At 46.2% G+C, this 20,758-nt stretch overlaps 1 protein-coding gene across 4 annotated transcripts in view; it reads left to right on the top strand.

The window, feature by feature from the left end:
* PROX1 (prospero homeobox 1) overlaps nucleotides 1-20,758 on the top strand; it is a 52,172-nt gene that overhangs the window by 18,019 nt on the left and 13,395 nt on the right. For all 4 annotated transcript variants that reach the window (XR_007148356.1, XM_047841494.1, XM_047841495.1 and 1 more), the window contains one exon: nucleotides 5,507-5,701. Coding sequence is in view for 3 of the 4 variants with exons in the window: in XM_047841494.1 (XP_047697450.1) it covers nucleotides 5,507-5,701 (195 nt within the window). In the remaining variant the exon portion in view is untranslated. The remainder of the gene's footprint in view (nucleotides 1-5,506; nucleotides 5,702-20,758) is intronic.

Here is a 20,758-nt window from a genome sequence, read left to right as displayed (position 1 = left end):
TGCTGCCCACCCCCCATATGTACAAGTTCTTCTTTCTGCTGCTGAGAACTCAGGAGCTGCCAGAACACGCTTGTTGTTCCTCCACTCCCTCCGCGTGGTGTGTTCTGTGCCCGATGCCCAGTTTGCTGCGTCGGCCCCCTTTGCAGGCCAACTCATTTTAGTTTCCTCCGCTGATGTTTTATTTGGCCTCCTAAGAAAAGTTCTGTTTTCCCTCCCGTTAGCTTTTGAATTGTGTATCAACTTCAGCCTTTTATCTTTCTCCTCCCCTGGCGGAGCTCCTTAAGTGGAAGGCATGTTTTCTCCCTACTCGGGGCCAGCAGACTGGGCTGGATGGGAAGGCACAGAAAGGCAGTAACTTGAATGGCTGGTTGAGGATCATTAAAGCGCAGAAAAGGCTGAGTGACACAGCAGGCCAGGGAAAGGGTCTGGACTTTGTGAGGGACCATCTGAAACAGAGACCATGGAGGGAATTTGTCAACTGGTTGAAGACCAGACAGCTTCCGGAGCCTAGTGGAACCCGGCAGACTTCTGTCACGGGGTCCTCTCAACACTAGTTCGAGGACAGGGGGACATGGAGGAGAGGGAGAAAGTATGACCGCACACGTGTGTGTGTGTGTGTGTGTGTGTGTGTGTGTGCGCGTGTAGGTGCCCATGTGACCTCCTCCACTCCTCTTAGTGCAATGATCTGCAGTGTTGTGATATAATAATGGCAATACCTTACGTTATTTAGATAGCGCTTTGTATCACAAGGAGGCCAGAGAGCTTTACAAACTGTACACATAGGGATCCCTTGCCTACCATTGAATTGCAGCCACCTGGAGGGTGGAAAGCAGCCATTCTGAGCCAGCAACACTATCCAATAGTAGATGTAAATATTAGAAACTTCCTCACGCGCAAGCATGTGTGTATGGGGGGGGTGGGAGAAGGGCAAGGATGGGGGAGATTATTAATCTGTAGTAGTTAATCTGTAATCTTTATAAATACTCTGCAGTGTAAACTGACATGAAATTGTTCCCATTCCTTTAGAATACAACTAGTAATTCAGCTTTGCAAATAATCACTATGTAAACAACAATTAAATACTGGGGTGAATATTTTATTTAAAAAAGCACTAATATTCACATTATAGATTCTATCCATACTCCATCCATACTGGGAGAGAAGGCTGTTAAAGTATACTTGAGTCTAGTTAATTCCCAATTATCCACTCTAATGGAGGGGAAACAGTAGGGCATATAATGCATAGCAGAAAATCACCAAAGGTCACTTCTCTTTTATTTTTGGAATGAATTATACATTTTTAACTTTGCTAATTATGTTTTTTCTTTGGCTAGTAATAAATGAATTTGTATTCCCCGGGCTTATGCTGATGATATTGGAAAGGCATGCATAGAAAGTGAAGGATACTCTAGGCATGGTGTTCCAGAAACTTTGTGGAAAACAATGGCAGAGCATTCTTGGATTTTTTAATATTAAGGAAAATCCAGAATTTGATTTGATGTCATATGATATTATTATGTTATGTTAGGTGTATGTGTATCTATATATAGACACGTACCTATTTCTAGATATAGACACATAAAGGTGGATTCTTATTTGCAAGACTGAAATAACTAGATGTTTCCTCTATATATGACAAAGTTTAGATGCAAGAAAACCACTACAGAATTAAGAGACCCCCTAGAAATTGGAGGAAGCACCTTAGGAGTTATCGGAAGTGACACTCGGCATCACCCATCTTGAGAAAGACACGCTCATGTGTCTGTGGACCAAGCAGTACTTGTCACAATCACACAAGCCTACACTTGATTGTGGCTGCATTCATCTACTTAGATGAAAATTCCTAATCCTAGCAAAATGTACCTTTCCAAACCATAAAAGTCATTGCATTTCAAATGGGGATCAGGAGTTACTTCCGCAAGTGAAAAAAACAAAAACATAAAAACACAGAAGAAACAACACAAGTAGACAATATTTTGTGTCATGAGTGAAGCTCAGCCTAGGTGTCATCAAAGACACAGTTGGAAGATCGCGCTAGACCAAGTGAATCCTCTGATCAGCTCCAGAAGGTGAGCCCAGCCAGAGTGATCCACCCTCCCTTGCATTTTGCCTTAGGAATGGATACAGTGCTTCACTCTCCACTAGCGACTTCTGTTTGGGCAGGCTAGGTGAATGCTTTTAAATTGCTTTGCAAAGAGAGAGGTGGAGGAAAACCTCCTACAGTTCAGACGCTGGCTTGGTGAGAGTCCTACGGGGCTGATACAGAGGAAGGATGAAGCCAAGGCTGACTTGGTCTCATTCCTCGAGTCAGAATCGAAACAGAGTTCCACGTTCTCACGGCCTCCAACTTCACTCCCTCACCATGACATTTAGCCAGACGAAAAGCCCAGCCTTTGGGAAGAGCAAAGGGGCAAATGGGAGAGACGTGCCAGAGAGCAATGGGCCCCACCATCTTCCTGTGCGCTCCCGAGTGCTGATTTTAATGTATCAACTAATAACTCTTAGACCACTAAGGACAACAGATCGGGTGCCATTTTAGCTTTGAAGAACAGACGCTCACAGCTTTTCACGCCGGCAGTGTTAAATGATGTATCTCATTCCCTCCACCCCTTGAGTCAACTGCTGCCTAGCCAGATTAAGGTGTCAGATTGATTTGTTTTATACATCTTTTGACCATGCTCATTGAATATTTAGGAAGTTTCTTCAGCCCATATTGAGGCTGAGATGTCCCGTGGGAAGCATTAATCAAAGTCACAGAGACTCACACACTGTGGAAACACAGCCTCTTTATTGTAGCGATTAGTTTTTGCAGTAACACATTAACACACGACAGAGGTCTCCTTTATAGAACAATTGATCCTTTTCTTGTAAGCCACTACGGAACCGGGGGGGAAATTAACTCTTTAAAGTTTAGCACTTTTTCTCCCCCAACGTGAATATCTGGAAAAGAGGGGGCCTGCCTTCGCTTTTCGCCAGCGCCTAAAACAGAACGAATTTCAGTTCACTTCTAGTGGAGGGAAGCCCTGTTCTTCAAGCTGTTGTGATGGTCATTTCACTTGTCTTATGTCGGGGGAGTCTGTTGTTTTTGCCCATTCTTTCTCTCTGGTATTTCCATTCTCTAACAATAAGCTTTAAATCTCCCTTTATGTCCCATTCCTAAATAATGGCAAGTGCACTTACTTTTTTGTCCTCCCCCATTAGGTCATTCATGACCATTCTAGAAAAAAAACACCCTTCTATTTTTTTCCTCTACAGTACTCTTGTCCATAGGAGACAATGTCTTGTAACAATGCAGAAGCCTAATCTCCATGTCAAAGCAATTTTCATTCCCCAGTGCACAGCCTGCTATCATTTTGTAATGTTTTGTTTCTTATTCTAAAAGAATTAAAAAGGAACAGTAAGCCGTCACGGGGGCCTGTAGTCCTTATCTCAGTGTCTGGAAATTTGGACAGTGTATTTTACTGCTGAGATAAAATGGAAAGAACTCCAAGTTCAGCAAATCGTAATGGGTTTAAGTTCTATTGAAATCGGCAACCAGAAGATCAGATAAGGGGGGTCCTTCAGTTGTCTTTTTAATCGGGTTCCCCGCAAGGCTGAATAGAGACAGAGCAGACACACAGAGTGAAAATATAATTCTTGGATAGGTTAAGTACATGTTTGAACTCTTGCAAGCAGAAGCGATTTGCTGATGACTTAATCATTTTCTGGTCAATTATCTGTAAGGGCCCTTGCAACTCCATGGCAATTATGATGCAAGTTGGCCTTTTGGGAGAAACACCAGTCTCCCTGCTTCTGTTTCCTTGTTACGTCCATTCTCTGCCATAAATTTTCATTCATTTATTATCTTTGCTAGTATAGGAACAACTTTCTGTGTAGTAATTACAGCCCCAATACACACTTTCGCTGTCATCCTGTTGGAGTCTGGATGTTCTCATGGCCAGTGTTTGATAAGTGGTCTTTGTTGATTTTTGATGAATGTACATCTTTTTCTGGGGGCCCCGGGAAGGGAATGCCTGTAATGACAAAAGGCAGGGGGTTGTCTGTCAGCCCGCCTGATATAAAGCTATGGATTTATTGGTTTTGACTTGGCAAGTTGAGACGCATCTGTCCTTTACGTGAACAGAGGTTTGTCAATAAGAATGGTATCATTTGCAGTGAATCCAGGAAGACATCTTCATTTAAAAGGTCATCAGGGAACCTTGGTAAACAAAGTTGTAAAGCCTAATCATGTTATGGTAACTTGGCATTTAAAAAAAAACGCAATATAGTTTCTGCCTATGCCATCTGCGTACTGCGTCTTAACCACACCTTCCAAACGGCATAGACGCCAACGGAAAGGGGCGTGGGTCTTATCCGATGCTGGCCATGGGAAGTGTGCAAGCAGGCATGGCGGTCTGACCAGACAGGACCGGACATGAGTGCCGTGTGTGAACATAAAGTGGAATCAGAGCTGGATGGCCATGGGGATCACCCATTTGCCAACAAATAAGCAAATGCCAGCTTCCTCCCCTTTTGCACGAAAGCTGTTTTCCAGCATTGTACGGGGCTGTCATGTGATGACACAAATTCTCATTAAAAGAAGAAATCATGCTGGTGGTGAAGTCACGTGGCTCACCATCTCTGGTACAGGTTTCCCCCGCTATCCAAAAGTAGAGCGTTCCTATGAAACTTTTCATAAGCCGAAATGGCATAAAGCAAAGAAGCAATCACCATTAATTTATATGGGGGAAATGTTGAGCATTCCCAGACCCAAAAAATAACCTCTCTTAGACTTTTCTGATACCCTAGGACACATCTCGATAACAGATGCACAAAATAAATCAAATAAAGCACAGATGCTCACAGACACAGTTCAAAGCTATGGCGGCTTGATGCTGAGATGCTGAGCCTCGTTCCTGGGGAAGGAGCTTGGTGGAGCCACTCTTGCTGCTGGGGGTGCGTGCTGCCTCCATAATGGCTCGCTGCAAAACCAATGCTGAATGCTATTTTCCCTTCTCGCTTTCTTTCTGAGAAGCAAAAATCCTCTTTGGATTTCTTTCTGTTAACGAAACCAGGCACTAAGGTAGGCCTTTTCGTAAAAGCAAAATGGCGGAACAGGAACTTTTGAAAAGCAGGGGAGGCTGTCCCTGAAAGTAACAACTCTTCCCAGGGTTTTGTGGTTTGAATGAATTTCCATAAGAAGTACACACATACAGTTTGTTCCACTGAAAGCTGAAGAACGATGTTTAAAATAAGATCTTCAGCTTACAGAAAATCAGATTTAGAATGCAAGTTTTCCATTTGAAATGTGGAGGATTGGGGAGTGGTTTCCATTGTTGACGGGTTTTATGATATCTTATGAACGTATTACTGCTTTCACCCCTCTTGCCACCATTTTGGTGAAATCAAAAACACACCCATCCAAGCAAGAAGGAGAGGAGATCTTTAAAAATACTTCAGACTGCTTAAAGAATAAAATGAAGAAAATGGTGATGTTCTTATCCTTTTCAACATTTAAATTTGACAGTTCAACAGATGCATTACCTCTCAGCTCATCAAGTGGTTTAGCAATTTCCGTGAGTTTTACTACATTCAGATGGAGAAGTACGCACGTCAAGCCATCAACGACGGAGTCACCAGTACTGAAGAGCTGTCTATAACCAGAGACTGTGAGCTGTACAGGGCTCTGAACATGCACTACAATAAAGCAAATGACTTTGAGGTAGGAACTCATCTTTATCGTTTGGTCATTTCCCTTTTCTTTTTTAAGAAATTTATTTTCTTTAGCAGTGTCCCCAAATCGGCGCCAGCCTCGTTATCTCCTAAGAGCATGCCCCACTGGGGTAAGAGGTAAAGCAGCAGTGAGGAGCCCCCTGTGTGGTTCCCATCCGGGTCCTGGGGAGCTGACCCACTTCTGCTTCCTTTCCCATTCCCCAGCTCGGCTGCTTGCATGAAGACCCATTGGCCACAGAAAGAGGGAACTGGAGAATTCAAAGAAAACTGCAGCAAGGAACCCACCCACACAGTGATTCCCTTTCCAGAGAAGAGGTCCCCACTCTGATAGGCGTTTTTTGCTATTTAGGTTTTGGCATGTCGCTTGGGCTGACATACGCTGTGTGCTAGGATAGCTGCAAAAGTTGTTTTCTAAAAAAAATCTGGAAAGGTTGATGGGAGAGTGATTCTGTGGTTTCTACTTTAATCAGCATGTATTGCCTTTATGGAAGAAATGGTACGAGAATTTACTAAGTCCGTATTATGAGAGCCATCAACATCTTTCGTTTTTGTTTTTGTTTCGTTTTTGTTCTTTTCGGGAGAGAACCTAGTGTGCTTATTTCGCGTGTGCGTAGCTTCGCAACCAAGCTGCCCGTCGCTCATGCCCTCTTACACACACACACGCACGCACACGCACGCACGCACACACATCTACGACATGCATATTCTAGATACACGCAAAGCAGTATAGACGAGTCCCAGAAAGCAATAGCTATGCAACAGTGAAAGATGTGTGGCTATGAGTAAGGCGTTTCTTTACTGGCTAATGTGGTGCCTCAGCAAACATTTTTCATTGCAACATGATGACTCTCCATGAGACAACACTAGCGAATCTCCCAGTCCTCACAAAGGCATTTTGCTGAGCCCTGCTGGCTCAGGCAACAATAGTTAGAGGTGGGAATGTGGCAAGGGTTCTGCAGGCTGAACCCCCGATGGTGAGTGTAGACAGGCCGTGGCCTGATAAAGTCGGTCCCTTTCTTGTTGTTATCTTGAGGACGAGAATCTTTTTTTCTCCCACATCTGCTCCTGCCGGAACCTTATGTTAATAGTCTTGCTTTCCTCACCTAGATAGGCACCCAGAAACACCCAGAAGTTTGCAGCTTCAGGGGAAGAGAAGGGCATCTTGGTCTAGACTTGCCAATGAAAGGATCCGCCCCTTCCTGCCCCCCTGTCTGCCCGTTCCCTTGGGGAGCCCTTCCCACACAGGTTTTAGCAGCGCAGATCAGTGATGGTGGCTTACCAGGCACCGAAGGCGGAAGCTTAGCCGTGGGGAGGTCACAGTTTTCCCTTGGAAGCTTGAACCATTATACTGGAAGCCACCAATTTACCTTTGTCGTCCTAGACTACAATGTTCTTCTTGCCAAATGTGTTACGAACAAGGTTTTTCTCGGGCTGAACACATGAAAAGTGGGGATCCTCCTTGTTTTGCTTCACCATTTTAGAGTCTCTGTATTTAAAGTGTGTTGAAAGAGCACTCTGGTTGACTAACCTGATGGGACACTCTAGCAGAATTTCTTTTAAAGCTGAAGAGGAGGACTGTGGCTAAATAGTTTAAAGAAACCTTATTCAGAGTTCCGTGTCTTTTTCTGCCCCTTTCTGGTAAGTCTGTTGCTCTAAACTTGACCCAAGGAGAATTCAGCTGTGCACTAGTGAACTCTTTACGGCTGATTACGGCAAATATTTGTTTGGCAGTGTGCGTCAGGCTTCATAAAAGAATTGCCCAAGGTTTGTGCGCTGAGTGCTGCATTTTTGCTGTGTAATATCCTCGAGAGGACAAATCCTTACAGGGCACATCAGGATTTTTAGGGTTTTTTGAAACTTACCTGGTTGGAATTTAATCCCCTGCTCACAGCACAAGGGCCAGAATGACACAAACAGGGGCGGCTGGCATCAGGAGGTACCCAACGAGCTGCCCCATTTAGCATCATCTAAATCCTCCTTTAATATGATTAACATCTGATATTTCTCTCTTTGTGAATCAGATCCACTTCCAGCCCGGCCACCTCTCCTTTATCTGCAGCGTCTATTTTAAGACTGCTTCAGTGCAAGGAGTATGGGGCCCGGGGAGCAGTTCTGTCACTTCTCATGTGACTCCAGACAAGTTCTTGGTCTATTCTGGGTCTTTTCCTTCTTCAGTAAAAACTAAGATCTTTCCGGAAATGTGGTAAGAAGAAACGCAGGAGCATGGATTCTGCCCTGCCTCCTCCCCTCACACGTATGCCCATAGGCCTACCCACCGCCACATACGATCACTAAATAGCTTTTAATTTAGCCTCCCAGCTTGGCGCGCTTACTAACTAGAGCTTCAGATAAGACAACCCCTTCTTTTCTGTGCACGGAGGTCAGTGCTTAATCGAGATGCTTAAAAAGCCACTGGTCTTATCAGTGTAGCTGTACCACTGTGGGCCGTGGCCACGAGCCACAAGCAGACCCAGCACCTCATGCTGAATATCTCAGCCCATACTGTGTGCACTGCTTGACTTTTGTATTTAAGTTTCTCCTCTTAAGATCAACCAAAGTGAATCTGTACTCTAAGAGGAGCAAATGAAGAAGATGGCCAAGTAGAGAACTGGATGCCTTGTTTCTTTTCTAATTTTCCTTCTTTCTTTCTTTCTTTCTTTCTTTCTTTCTTTCTTTCTTTCTTTTGAGAGAGACAGAGAGAGAGAGAGAGAGAGAGAGAGAGAGAGAGAGAGCATGAGTGGGGAGGGGCAGAGAGAGGGAGAAAGAGAGAGAATCCCAAGCAGGCTCCATCCTGATGTGGGGCTCGAACTCAGGAACCGCAAGACCATGACCTGAGCTGAAATCAAGAGTCGGACGCTCAATCACCGAGCTACCCAGGCACCCCCATTTTCTAATTTTTAAACGGAGATGAAGCAAAGGTAGAGGGACTTTGAAGTTTTGTCTACATTTGAAGGAATATTTTAACCCAACCGAGTATTAGCCGGTCAAGTAATAAAACAGCTTATTGATTGCATTTTTAGATCTCTCAATCAGAGGTTTGTTAACAATAACAAAATAGCTAATGTTTATTGATGACGTCCTGAGCATCCTTCCAGATGTCTTACCAATATTAACTGATTTGACGTGAGCGGGAATAATGATAGAGATATTAATAGGAGAAAAAGTTTAGTGTGCCTAACGCTCTATACTGTTTATAAAGTAATTCTAAACTAGTGGGAACCGGTAGAGGCAGGGAGAGAGGGAGGTGAGGGAGAAGGAGGCTGATGCCTTCCCTCCTTCGCTGGGACTTTCTCCTTCCTTCTTTCTCTTCTGCTGCTTGTCTTTTTTCAGCTCTCTGCTCCGTCTGTGTCGTAAGCTGGCTGGTGCCACCTCTGTGACTGCTAGGCACCCTCCCCCTCCCGCCCCTGCTGCTCCTGGCTCTCAAGGCCAGAGTGGTTGCTGACCCCTGGCCTACAGGAAAATGAAGCAGATGGGGAAGGTTTATCACTCGCAAGGAGGGAGGAGTGGCTTGAATCTCTCTCCTCCTCTAGACCCTGCGTTTCCTGGCCTTTATGAGTCAGGGCCTTCTAAGTGACAGGAGAGCTTGCTCTGCCTTTTGTATCAGTTTACACAATGGCCAAGATTCTTGGCACAGCGCTCAGGCTCAGTGTGGTGAGAGCTTGAGAAGACCCAGGGGAAGCGGGAGAAGGCACTGCAGGGGGAGGGGCACCAACGCTGCGGTCGGTGGGCCTGTGCCGAAGGAAGGAAAGAAAGTTGGCCACCTCACACGGGGCGGGGCGCCTCGCTGCTTAAGGTGAGTTTGCGAAGGTGTGCAGGAGAGGGGGGTTTAATTACAGGCTGCTTGTTTCACTCCTACTTCTCACGTTTAATGAGATTGGCAACAATAAATTTGTCTTTCCAGGTGTTATGGGATGTATTTCCATGCTCCATTCGCACTTCGCTTTGAAGAGGTTCCAACATTTTTTTTTTATGGGGAGGGATAGGAGGGTTGGGATTCCTTCCCAGTTTTTAAATCGTGCTGATACTTCTGACTTGAGGGGCATGCGAGTTGGATTTTATTACTCTTTTGTGGCCCTCCCCACCGTGGCAGGAAGGAAGGTAGTGATGGCTGTCAGTCTCCAAGGCTGCGCTGAGCGCTGTCTGTCCTTCTCCAGTACCAGAGGGGTAGCTCTTCCCCCTCAGCGGGCAGCCAGCATCCTTCACGGGCCTCCTGGTGGTAGCCACTGGTCTGTGGGCAGGGTGCACGTGCCTGCGACACTGACCGGCCTCCATTGCCCTCACTGAAGACCCAGGTTTGCGGATGGAAGGCTTAGAAATAAACAGAACGGGGAGCCTGATTCGCTGACTAGCGGGCTTGTACGTACCGTATCCCAAGACACTGATGTCCCATCCCAAGACACTGATGTCTCTGTCGATGCTCCATCATAGACCCTGTGCTTCGACTTCTTTCTGGGTGTCACATGACAGGCAAGAAGGGTGCTTCCGCAGACCCAACTTGTGGGTTGCCTCGCCTTCCGCTTCGAAAGAGAAAATTAAGAAGCCGCACCCCTCGCCTCCACCCCTACCCCCAGGCACACACACTCGGAAACACACGTGCTGAATACACCGTCCCCACCCTGCCCGCCCCCGTGCCCAACCCTCCCGCTGCCCGCACCGCGCACACTGAGGAAGATTTAATGTGTTTGGAAATCTCTCGTTCACGTCGTCATCTCTTTAAAGAAAAATGAGGACAGGTGGATTTAGGAAGCGCTTCCCTCCGCTCCAAATAGATACTTAACTATGAGCGATCGCTCGGAAAACTGGCACATGAGTGAAAACCTTTTACTGCCGTTGCAGTCTTTTGGCCCCAGAGCCGCCGAGCCGTTTGAATGGTCACATGACACACGCCCTTGGTGGGTGGCGAGGAGGGAAAGAGACTCTTAGCACTTCTTCCCCTGCCAGTCCCGCCACTGACAAGCCAAATTGATCTGTTAAGAGACTAAATGAATGTTCCCTAAATATACGTACACACACGGCTGTCTGGGAGCGTATTCCTGTGCGAAGTGATGGCCTGAAGGGTGAAGGAGAGAGTGGTAAAGACGCCCGGCTTCAAGGTGGGCTTGAAGGGTTGGGGGGTAGGGCAGAGGCGGAATTGTGTGCGGACCAGAGCTTCAGTTTTGCGCCGCGTGTCCTTTCGGGATTCAAGGTGTTGATCAGTATAATGAAGCGGGCCCATTGATTTATCATCTGTTTGGTAATGTCATTGCATTTTTAGCTCCCTGTGTCTTTTTTGTCATTGGGTTACATTCAAGCCCAGTAAGATCAGCTTTAAAACCTCCTTACTCAACAGCTTTATTAGTTATAGCATTCCATGACCTTTCTCAACATTCTTAAAGAAAAAGATACAGTGTAACGTCGCTTTACTTTGCTTATTGTCCTTTGTTGGGGTGAACAAAGCATTTTCTACAGTGGCGATAGCACATAATTATACAGCTTTCAATGGCAGTGTCTTGGCACATATCAAAGTTCAGAGGAGCCTTTAGAAAAAAAAAATGTTTTGTGGCAGCCTAGGGAGGGTCTCATCTTTCCTTCAGAAAATAGTTCAAGGCTCTTCTGTCAAGCTTCCCTACTTAGAACTTTTTCTCCTCCTGCTTCATAAAGTTTAAAGCGGATTCAGTGGAGTTCTATGATCTATTTCCTTTGAAAGATTGTTCCTCAGCACAGAGAGGCCTTTTGACTTCAAGAGTTCACAGATTCATGTCTTTAGGTATCATATGTCTGACCTTACCAGTTACTCCATTTAATGTCGGAGAAAAAGCCTCAACCCTTTGTGTTTGTCTGTTTTGCCTCTGTGAAATGATTTGGTGAAAAGACCATCCTTTTTAACACACCACTGAGAGGCCGTTTCTGCTGCAACATACCCTGTGGCTTTTCTCTCTTTAAAAAAAAAAAAAAAAATTGTCCTTGTGTTTTGTGTATGGATGAGTTCACAGTGAGAATAGAATTATACAAGGGCAGACGCACACACAAAAAAAAATCTTTTGCTTTCCTCCCTCCCCGCCACCCCCCCCCCCCATGATCTATTGGCTCTCTTGGTGGCTGTACCCCAACAGGAGAAGCCATTTAGCAAACACAGAGGTGGCAGGCGCGTTACGGAGATGGCATTGGGTTTTCCCTTGCTTCGACCTACCCCTAAGGCCTTCATAATTAATTGTCCTTCAGAGATGAGGGAAGTTCAGAGACAGTGCGTGGAGGGATGGCTATTGTCTGACATTCACTCCTCCTTGCCTCTGCTCTTTTTCTTCGTCCCACAAAGGGTTATCAATAGGAGAAAAGAAGCAAGTTCTCTGCAGAGAGCAAGCGGCCGGTCGTGGTCGGATCTTTCGGTGGGATGTTAGCATTGTGTTGGGCCCATCCTGAATGAAACGTCTGAAGAAGTTCTAACAGCCTTTTGGAAATGAGCCTGTTTATTTCGTCGAGATTAAACAGACTCATTGAGCAGCCCAAAGCGCGTTCGAAAGTTGGTGATCCCTTTTCACACGGCAGAGAGTGTTTTAAATCAAATTTCCTCATCTTCCTCCCACTGCCCGGATTTTATTTCACTGTAATTGTTTGGTTCTCTTTGCAGCCGTAGGGCAGAAAATGTAGTGCTCGTTCGCTCATCCCTCTTAAGTCTCTCCGTGTAAATTTGCCAGCATCAGGTATTTTTGCAAACATTCTTTTCGGGGAAGCGTAGGACTTTGGTTCTTGAAAGTAGATAATTCTGGTTCAAAACTATTGTATCCCCTTCAGTGACTGCCTTAAGCCAGTCTTGGGTGCTCTTTGGTAACGTGCCATAAAACAAGCACAGTCTGTGTGCCCCCCGCCCCCCCACCCCCGCCAACGCCTGCTTTTGGCTGAGACACAAAATAAAGATGCAACATGGAAACAGCCATCTGAGAAGTAAAGGCAAAGGAGGGCCATTAATGATTATTATACTTCTGTTCCTGCTAAATAGGGTGAAGCCAAGAAAAACAAATATAATTGTTCTTCCAAAGAGAGGTTGAATTGGCACATTAGAAAGCTTTCAGATCACCTCACGGTGGTGTTCCCAGTGATGTCGAGGCTGAAGGGAACCATCTCGAAAGGAAATCTCTGTGTCTCGCAGAGCGGTTTGTCCTGGAGGAAGGGACCCGTAAGGATATCTGCCCCCGTGGCTCCTTGAACAACTTTCAGCACGGACCTTTGGGTATTTAAAGAGAACCTGTGTACGGAAGTTGACACAACTAATATAGTCATACCAAAAAGGGGGTCATAAAAAATTAAAGTTATTCTTATGAATCTTTCATCAGAGGCAGTGAAAAGGGACACGAGTGTCGTCTAAGTCCTTTGTGCTGCGAGCTCTTCTTCCGGGCTCTGGGCTATTGTTCAAGCAGCTCCTCAAACAGACTTTCACTTTCAAACTGACAAAAGTCACTTAAAAGCTAGACAGCTGTACTAACACACCCACCTTAGCGAGCGGGAGCCACAGGCAGGTGCCGGGCCCTCTGAAGAGACCTCATTTCAAATGGGCGGGGGCCGCTTCCTCCTGCCTGCGAGGTGCTCTTGCGCTCACGCCGAGGGGGACCCTCCGCTGCGGGTGTGTGTCCCCCACCTCAGCCCCCCCCCCCCCCCCCCGCGTTTCTCTTGCCTTTTCTTGACAGCATAAAAACATGGCCGTCCGTGATAATACCGTACCTCAGGTGGTATGGCCAGGGTCAGGTTCTCGAAAGTGAGAGCCCAGAACTTGGCACAAGACAGAGGGAGTTGGCCTCAGAACTCTCTCCTTCCGTTCCCCACCCCCTTCCTTCTGCTTCCCTTTATTCAGCCCTTTTCCACCAGTCTAACACTCTCTTCAGCTTTTCAGCTGTCTGCTGCCCCGTCAGGAGTAACTTGGGTTGCACGGGAAACACCCACCAATGGTGGGGCCAAGCCCGACCTCAGGATTTGAGAGACAGCTAGAGACAGAGAGGTGGGTAACTGCTTGCGTCCCCGGCCTCAGGGCAGCAGCCGCCGTGGGCCATGGCGCGTCCTCCCTGTGTGTGTATTACAGGCCCCCCCCCTCCCCTGTCACCTTGTGTACAGTCTGGTCTGTGACACTGATGGTGATTATGTCCTTATTTTGCTCTGGGGGCCCCGGCACATGTGCAGAGCCCCAGCACATCTTCTTTGTTGTGCTGGCAAGCGTCCCACACCACAAATGCTTCATTAGCCCTGCTGCTGGCCTCCTTGCCAGACGCGAGTGCCCAAATCCAGGCTTCTTTCTGCTCCGTTCTTTTGTGTCGCTGATGATCATGTATTCATCTTCCCGGTTCTTCCCCATTTTCCTCGACTTCTGAACTCCAGATGTCCCAGCTTTCTTGCCCAAATCACTCTGCAGGCTACAAAGAGAAACGGGGTGACTCTACCCCTTAACCCGTCCCCGCCCCTTGCCACCTTCCTACTTTTCCATTCCCCAAGTGAACAGTGACTTGGAATGGCTCCCCCACGTGAGGACTCACATTTTCAAACTTGGAATTTGAATAGATGCCCAGGGACAGCCCCCACTCTGTGACGGTAGGTAGATAGGGTTGGGGTTAGGAGTTATTAGATATTGCTTATTGGACGAATGCCTTTCTCCTCCATCCCCACCCCTTTCCTCCCCTTGGTTCCTTCATTTGCCACATTTTATCAATTTTCAGAAAGCAGTCTAAAACGTGAGTACAGAAAAGGTTCTTCATGCTTCGCTGTGCATGTTACAGTTGTCTGAAGGTTCCCTTTCTCTGAATGGAATCTTCATCCCCTTTCTACCCCCGACCGAAGTCCCCTGCCTCCTTCCGTGGCCCTAACCTCCCCAGCCCCCAACAATGACCCATTATTAGATATTTAAAGTGATTAACACTTGGCTCTTTGGGAAAGGAGCTAAAGCTTTTCTCTTAAGTTTTATTCTGTATATTTCACAGAACCATGGCATTTGTTCAGGTGTGCGGGTTTTTCTATTAACTGCGGGAAATTTCAGAGTTCAATACCTTGGGCTGTGATAGGTGCTACATAATCGGGACGTTTAATTTCCCCTTAAGTTTGAATTCATTGGTCTGTTTTAGCATACAATGAGTAGCTTCCCCAGGGGAGAGTTTCACCAGTTTTTATCCCCCCAACCACGGCAACAGAAGATGTTTTAATGTCTCTATCTTTGAGCAAAACATAGATTTTTTTTTGTTTGTTTTCAGGATTAAGTTCATATTTTTATGGGAATCACAGACACTAGGACAAAGACATTGGTGAGGAATAAAGAAAACTCCCTCCAAGGAATGAGTTGTCATATTGTACCAGGTCCGAAAGCTTTCCAGTCACGGAGCCCCGTTCGGAATTTTAGGAATAACCTGTCTGGCAAAGGGAAGGGAAGAGAGGTGGTCGCATCAGGAAGCCACCCAGCCCCAGGCGGGAAGCCTGTGAGGAGGGGCTGGTACCTGTCATTGATGGAATTGTTTTCAAAAGACTCAGGATGTCCCTAGAACATTCCCAACCTTCCATTATTACCTCATTCTGGTTTTATCACCCATAGGTTTATTTAAGCCTTTTTCAAACCTAACTGCATTCTCAGAGTATACCACTCCTCAAGATGATAATTCTCTAAATTTATTACCTGCTGTGAAAATTGTGTCTTCTTTTTATGGCTCTTAAAGTCATTTTCCTGGAACTCCAAAGGGATAGCCCTTGTTACGATATCCTGGGATTTGTGAACAGAACTGTAGCCATATTCTCCATTTCCTTTCTGATTTTATAGACTTTGATCATTCCTCCCTCTTAATCTTCATCTGTCCAGATTAAGGGGCTCTAATCCTTTTTAAAAGTCTAATCTCATACAGTCCGTGGGCCACCCCTGATCATTTTAGCTGCCCTTCTGTAATGCGCTTCTGGCATGACTGTCTTCGTGAGGGACAGTGCAGTTACTGGCCAAGGGGACAGAATTCCAGCTGTGGGCCACCACGCCACGCTTTGGTGATGATAACTCTCTCACACACACCCAATGCGATTTGCTTTGATTGTCCCAAAAGTTTATCCTCGGAAGTTGGATTTCTTGAGTAGCTTCTCAGTTAGCACTTTTTGGTTAAAATGATCCCATGAGACCAATTTATGAGACGCTTGGCAAGAATTCTGGCAGATCTTAATGTGTCCATGGGACATATCCAGCCAGATGAAAAATGGGCAGATCCGCCCTACTGTCTGGATGTTTTCAGTGTTTTTGTTGATAAAGTATCAGAGTGTTTGATATCGGGAAGATATGGCCTTAGTCTTGGGTTTGAGCCTATAACAATGATAACTACAGCAAGAAAGCTCTGGTCTCTAAATTATTCTCAGGCAGGAAACAAAATGTTCACTTACAAGTAGGTGTTATTTTATATAAATAAAAGCATCACCTTGAAATCTGAAAAAGGAAATCCTTTGGGGGAGTCTTTGCCATGTCCGTGGTCCTGAACTGATTTTAATAGAGTAGAGCCTCACGAACAGCATGCATCCTGGAACCGGTTCCTGGGATCAAAACCCAGCTCTGCCACTTTCTAGCATTGAAACCTTGGCAAATGTCTTACCCGCTCTCTGTGCCTCAGTCTCCTCATCTATAAGATGGGGGAAATGATAGCAAGTATCTCACCGAGTGGTCTTGAGAATTAAATGAATACCCACGAATATATTAGCCCAAAGTAAGTGCGTATGAGCATTTGCTTTTATTAATTCCTAGAGCCAAGTAAAAGTTACCTTGTTGCCGTTATCAGGAGCTCCACGGTTGCGCCATTTCCCGCTGACCCTAAATAGGCAAACAAACAAATGAGCGGAAGAGGGAGTTCTCATCAGAATTGGGACAAAGAGTCAATGCAAAACTGGTTTTAAAAAGAGAAAGTGATTCTTCCTGCCCCAAGTGTGGCTGTAAAGGTGACACCAGCCTGGCACAGCTCCAGGATTCTGGAGTCATGGGTTCTAGATGAGAAGAGCAGCGATGGGGTGATGGGGTCTGGGGAAGGGAACCCTGGATCGGAGGGTCTAGTTCTGGCAACACCTGTCTATTTTGGGCTCTACTCTGCTCACCTGTAAAGTGATACGATTAAACACGGAGCTTTGTTCTCTCTCTGAAATTCTGTGATTCTAGAATAAAGACATTCTGCATTCTCTAAATAAATCCTGGGCATGATGCAAAGCTTTAAGCAGTGATTGCGGAGCCCCTAGGAATCCAGATGGTGTCCATGTGGGGCCACTTCCACCCGTGTGGCTCTGCTGTGGCTTAATTATCTCAACGAACATCTCTAGGGTGCCCATTTCAGTGTTCTCCCAAGGCCCTCTTCGCAGATCTAAATCTCAGCGGTGCCCTTGGAGACGTGGCAGCTCCCTCGCTGAGATTATAGGGACTAATTTTTTAAATTCATAAACATTTGTTGACTGAGTTGGCACTAGTCGTGATACTTGCTGCTCACTTTATTCGTTGTGTTGGCTAGGGCAGCCAAGCAATGAGGACATTCGTCCTTGAGGCCCTCGTGCAAGTGGGTTTTCTGGGAGATGGTATAGAACAGGACAACTAAGGGATTGTCTGTGTACCTGTTCCCGTACATCTTCCTGTATGCCCGACATCGACCCAGACCGCTGGCATCTGTGATACGCGTCAACCTCTGTTTAATCTACAACACCTCCCCTCAGACAACTACCTTCCTTCCTAGGCTTGGCTGGTAATTTTTGCAAAGGCACTACCACCTTGTCTTTTAGGGACGCCCAACATGGTGACAGTCTCCATCAGGAAAGTCTTTTCCACTGGGGTTTTGTGTGTGCTCATGTGTGTGGTTGACAGGTGGCAAATCTTCACACAAGTCTTTTGGATAAGTGTTTTTTTTTTATCTTCCTCTGGTCGTAGTCCCCAACTTCTCTTTTTTTTTCGGGGGGTGGGGGAGGGCTACCGTAACATTTTAAAGTGAAATCTGGTTGTACAAGTGACTTTTCATAAAAGGTGACACTAACGTTGACTGAGAACAAGTGTGGGGGTTTGAGTGGTTCTAACGGTCGAGAAATAACCAGAAGTAGGTAGAAGAAGATGAGAGGCTTTGGTTTCAAGGCCACTGCATTTCCTTTAATATAGAGACGATTTTCCAAGATGTATCATTGTCAGTGACCTGAAGGTACACAAGATCATTTTTATGTAGACTCCTGTAAGTGCCTTTCAGCAGGGCCAAGGCAAGGGCCAATCCCGGACACCACCCTAAAACTCCCCACCGTGAATGTCACCTCAAGCCCAGTGAGCCGTTGAATGGGTGGAGGGGGCTCCCAGGGGCCCCAGGGGCCATTCTGGAATCTGTTTCTCCCCTTCTCCCAACTATTTACCTTTCTTGAAAAGGGAATTTCAAAGCCATTCACAAGCCCTCAGGTTGCTTTGAAATACAGCTCATCCTTAGTTTTGCAAAGGGTAATTGTGGAGGAGAGACCAACAGGATACTCTAGAAGCACAAAATAGAATTTGTCTGACAGAACAAAGATGTTTTGGGCAAAACCAAAAGATGGGACTGGGGTGTTTAATCCCAGTCCTTTCTCAGAGCAGCCCGGATATGATTTGGGACGCATCCTCTATTGTTAGCAGAGTGACAGGCTCTCCCAGGATCCGGTGTTCTTGGAAGCACTCTTTTGATGATCACCCACATCTCACAGTGCCTTTCCTGGTGCTCGCGGTGAGTGGTGCTGTTCTCATCATCCTGCCTGAACTCTGCTTCCTAACAGTTTCTCCTTGGGCTCCTCCCTCACATGCTCCATCAGCAGGAATACAGGGCAACGCAGACCAGTTTCCATGTCAGCCTCGGCAAAGCTTAATTACGAAGATAAACCTGCCGTAGAAAACAATCACGTAATGCATTCTCGAACGAAACAGGAGTAACTGTGGATTATCTGTGCCCCAGCTTCCTTTTGTGCAATATTGGAGAGTTTATGTCTTGTTGTTTTTGGATAATCTCCCGTCCAAGAATGGCACCGAGCTTGGCCCTACTTATCTTACCACCTCACCCAGTAATTGTAGCAAAAGTTAAACTTTAAGCACTATCAGCCTGTCTTGAACTCAGACACCAGTGGCACATAATTCGTGGGGCTGCCTTGAAGGGAAGTTAGTTAACACTGCACGGTGACTGGTACGCTGCTTATTTTGGGGTTTTTTTTTTGTTTGTTTTTTTAATCTAAGTATCGAGCTGATTCATTTGATGTGTTATGAAGGAGGTACAGATCCCTCCGTCTCGTACGATCGAATATTTACTGGCAGGAAAGTTCCTCACGAGAAGCTCCCCATCAAGGCAGAGCAAGCCTCAAGTCTTCCCGGTCCTTGACCATCTCTGGGCGTGGTTTAGCTCTGATCCCATAGACACGGGCAGCCTTCAGCGCATCTGCGGAATGGCGTGACTTTGCAGGTTGAATTTGGGTGAATCAATCCCAGCTACCCAGCGAGAACAAGGAGTGTGCTGATCCAGTGAGGCACACAGGATTAGTGAAGAATGAAGGCGCATTCAGGAGAAGGGTTAGCCCTCAAGTTTGGCTAAGAGCAGAGGTTGGCAGACTATTGGCGGATGGGCCCGATCTGGCCTGCGGCCTGTCTTTTATGACTCCAAGCTCAGAAGGGTTTTTATATTTTTAAAAAGTTGTAAACAAGAAGAACGTGCAACGGAGACAGAATGTGGCCCACAAAGCTTATGTGTTTACTCTCTAGCCCTTTTCAGAGAAAGATTGCCAACGGCTGGCTCAGGTTGTTTCACTCTTTTGGAGAATATGGACTCTCTCCTAGTCCTGGGGTCCCCAAACCCTCTGATTCTTTGACGAAATAGTCTTGCTCGAGCTCTTACCTGAAGAGCCTGCCAGACGCATTATTCCAGCAGAAGGCTTCCAATTGTTTTTAAGGTCTAAAAGTCTTTTCCTAGTGTCTGGGGGCGGGGGGGGGGGGGTTGCAGAGACTGGCGAAAGTATTAGACTTTAGTTTTTAATACTTTGCCCCTGATTTTCTTTTTGGCGAATTTTATTCATTTGTTTGTTTTGTTTGTTAAAACGTGGATTCACTCTTTGAAACGTGTGCAGAGTTGGGGAAGGAAGGAGAATTGACTCCGTCACCAGAAATGACGTGACAATCCTTGTGTTACCTGACACGTACATCACCAAGACTTCCAGGCCATTTTCATCATATTCGGTGAACCACATTTCAGCCCCTCTGAACAATTGTTGCCAGTGTCATAGAGTTTCTTCTGAACTCTACCATAAGAGCTTATTATATGGTACCTCCTTTTCTTGGGATAGGGGAGACATGGTTTTATTTATCTTGACATCTCTACGCAGCGTTACCGATGGAATGTTTACACCGTTTAAGAAGTACACACAAATCGTTAACAGGTAGAATAGATGTTAAGACATTCTTTTTTTTTTATCACCGGAAGTCACAACTGCTCAAAACGCTCCATCCTAGCACATGCGTTGATAATCGTACGCTGTTTGTATCCGTACAGATGTTATCAACATCTTAAGGGTGTAGACATTTTATGGTGCATTCTGTATGTTCTAAAGAGCACTTTGAAAAGAGAAAGACTCAAGTCAGGTGAGGAAACCAAGAAAAGACTCAGGGCATGCCTCTGTGCTTCCTTCAGGCTGCTGTCAGAGAGGTCCGCGTGAAGGTGATAGCCTGGAGTAGCCCCCCACTGCCCGCGCTACAGACCAAAGCCCACGCGTGATGCTTTTTCGTGGAGTTCCTTTCTCCACTCAAGGCGGGCCCCTAACCTCCCTCCTTGCAGTTTCCACGTGACTGTTCCTTCTTTTTATCGCATTCCCTCCAGTGGGCCATTTCTACCACGTCCCATCTTTTTTGCCCCTCCACTGGCAGGTGTACGGACTGGCATGGCACTGGAGGGTGATGGCAGGCGGTTTAACTTGGAAGTGTCCTGCCACAGGCTCAGTGTCTGTCCCTGCCGCAGTGACAGACGGAGAGACATGCTTTCCTTTTGCCACTTTTTCCGACGATCCCTGCCGCTCTTTCAGGCTGGCCTGGAGAAACCTGGGGGCCCTGGTGTCCATC

Source organism: Prionailurus viverrinus, chromosome F1 (genome assembly GCF_022837055.1).
Source record: "Prionailurus viverrinus isolate Anna chromosome F1, UM_Priviv_1.0, whole genome shotgun sequence".
Taxonomy (NCBI): Eukaryota; Metazoa; Chordata; class Mammalia; order Carnivora; family Felidae; genus Prionailurus; species Prionailurus viverrinus.
This window is presented reverse-complemented; position numbering and strand designations above follow the sequence as displayed.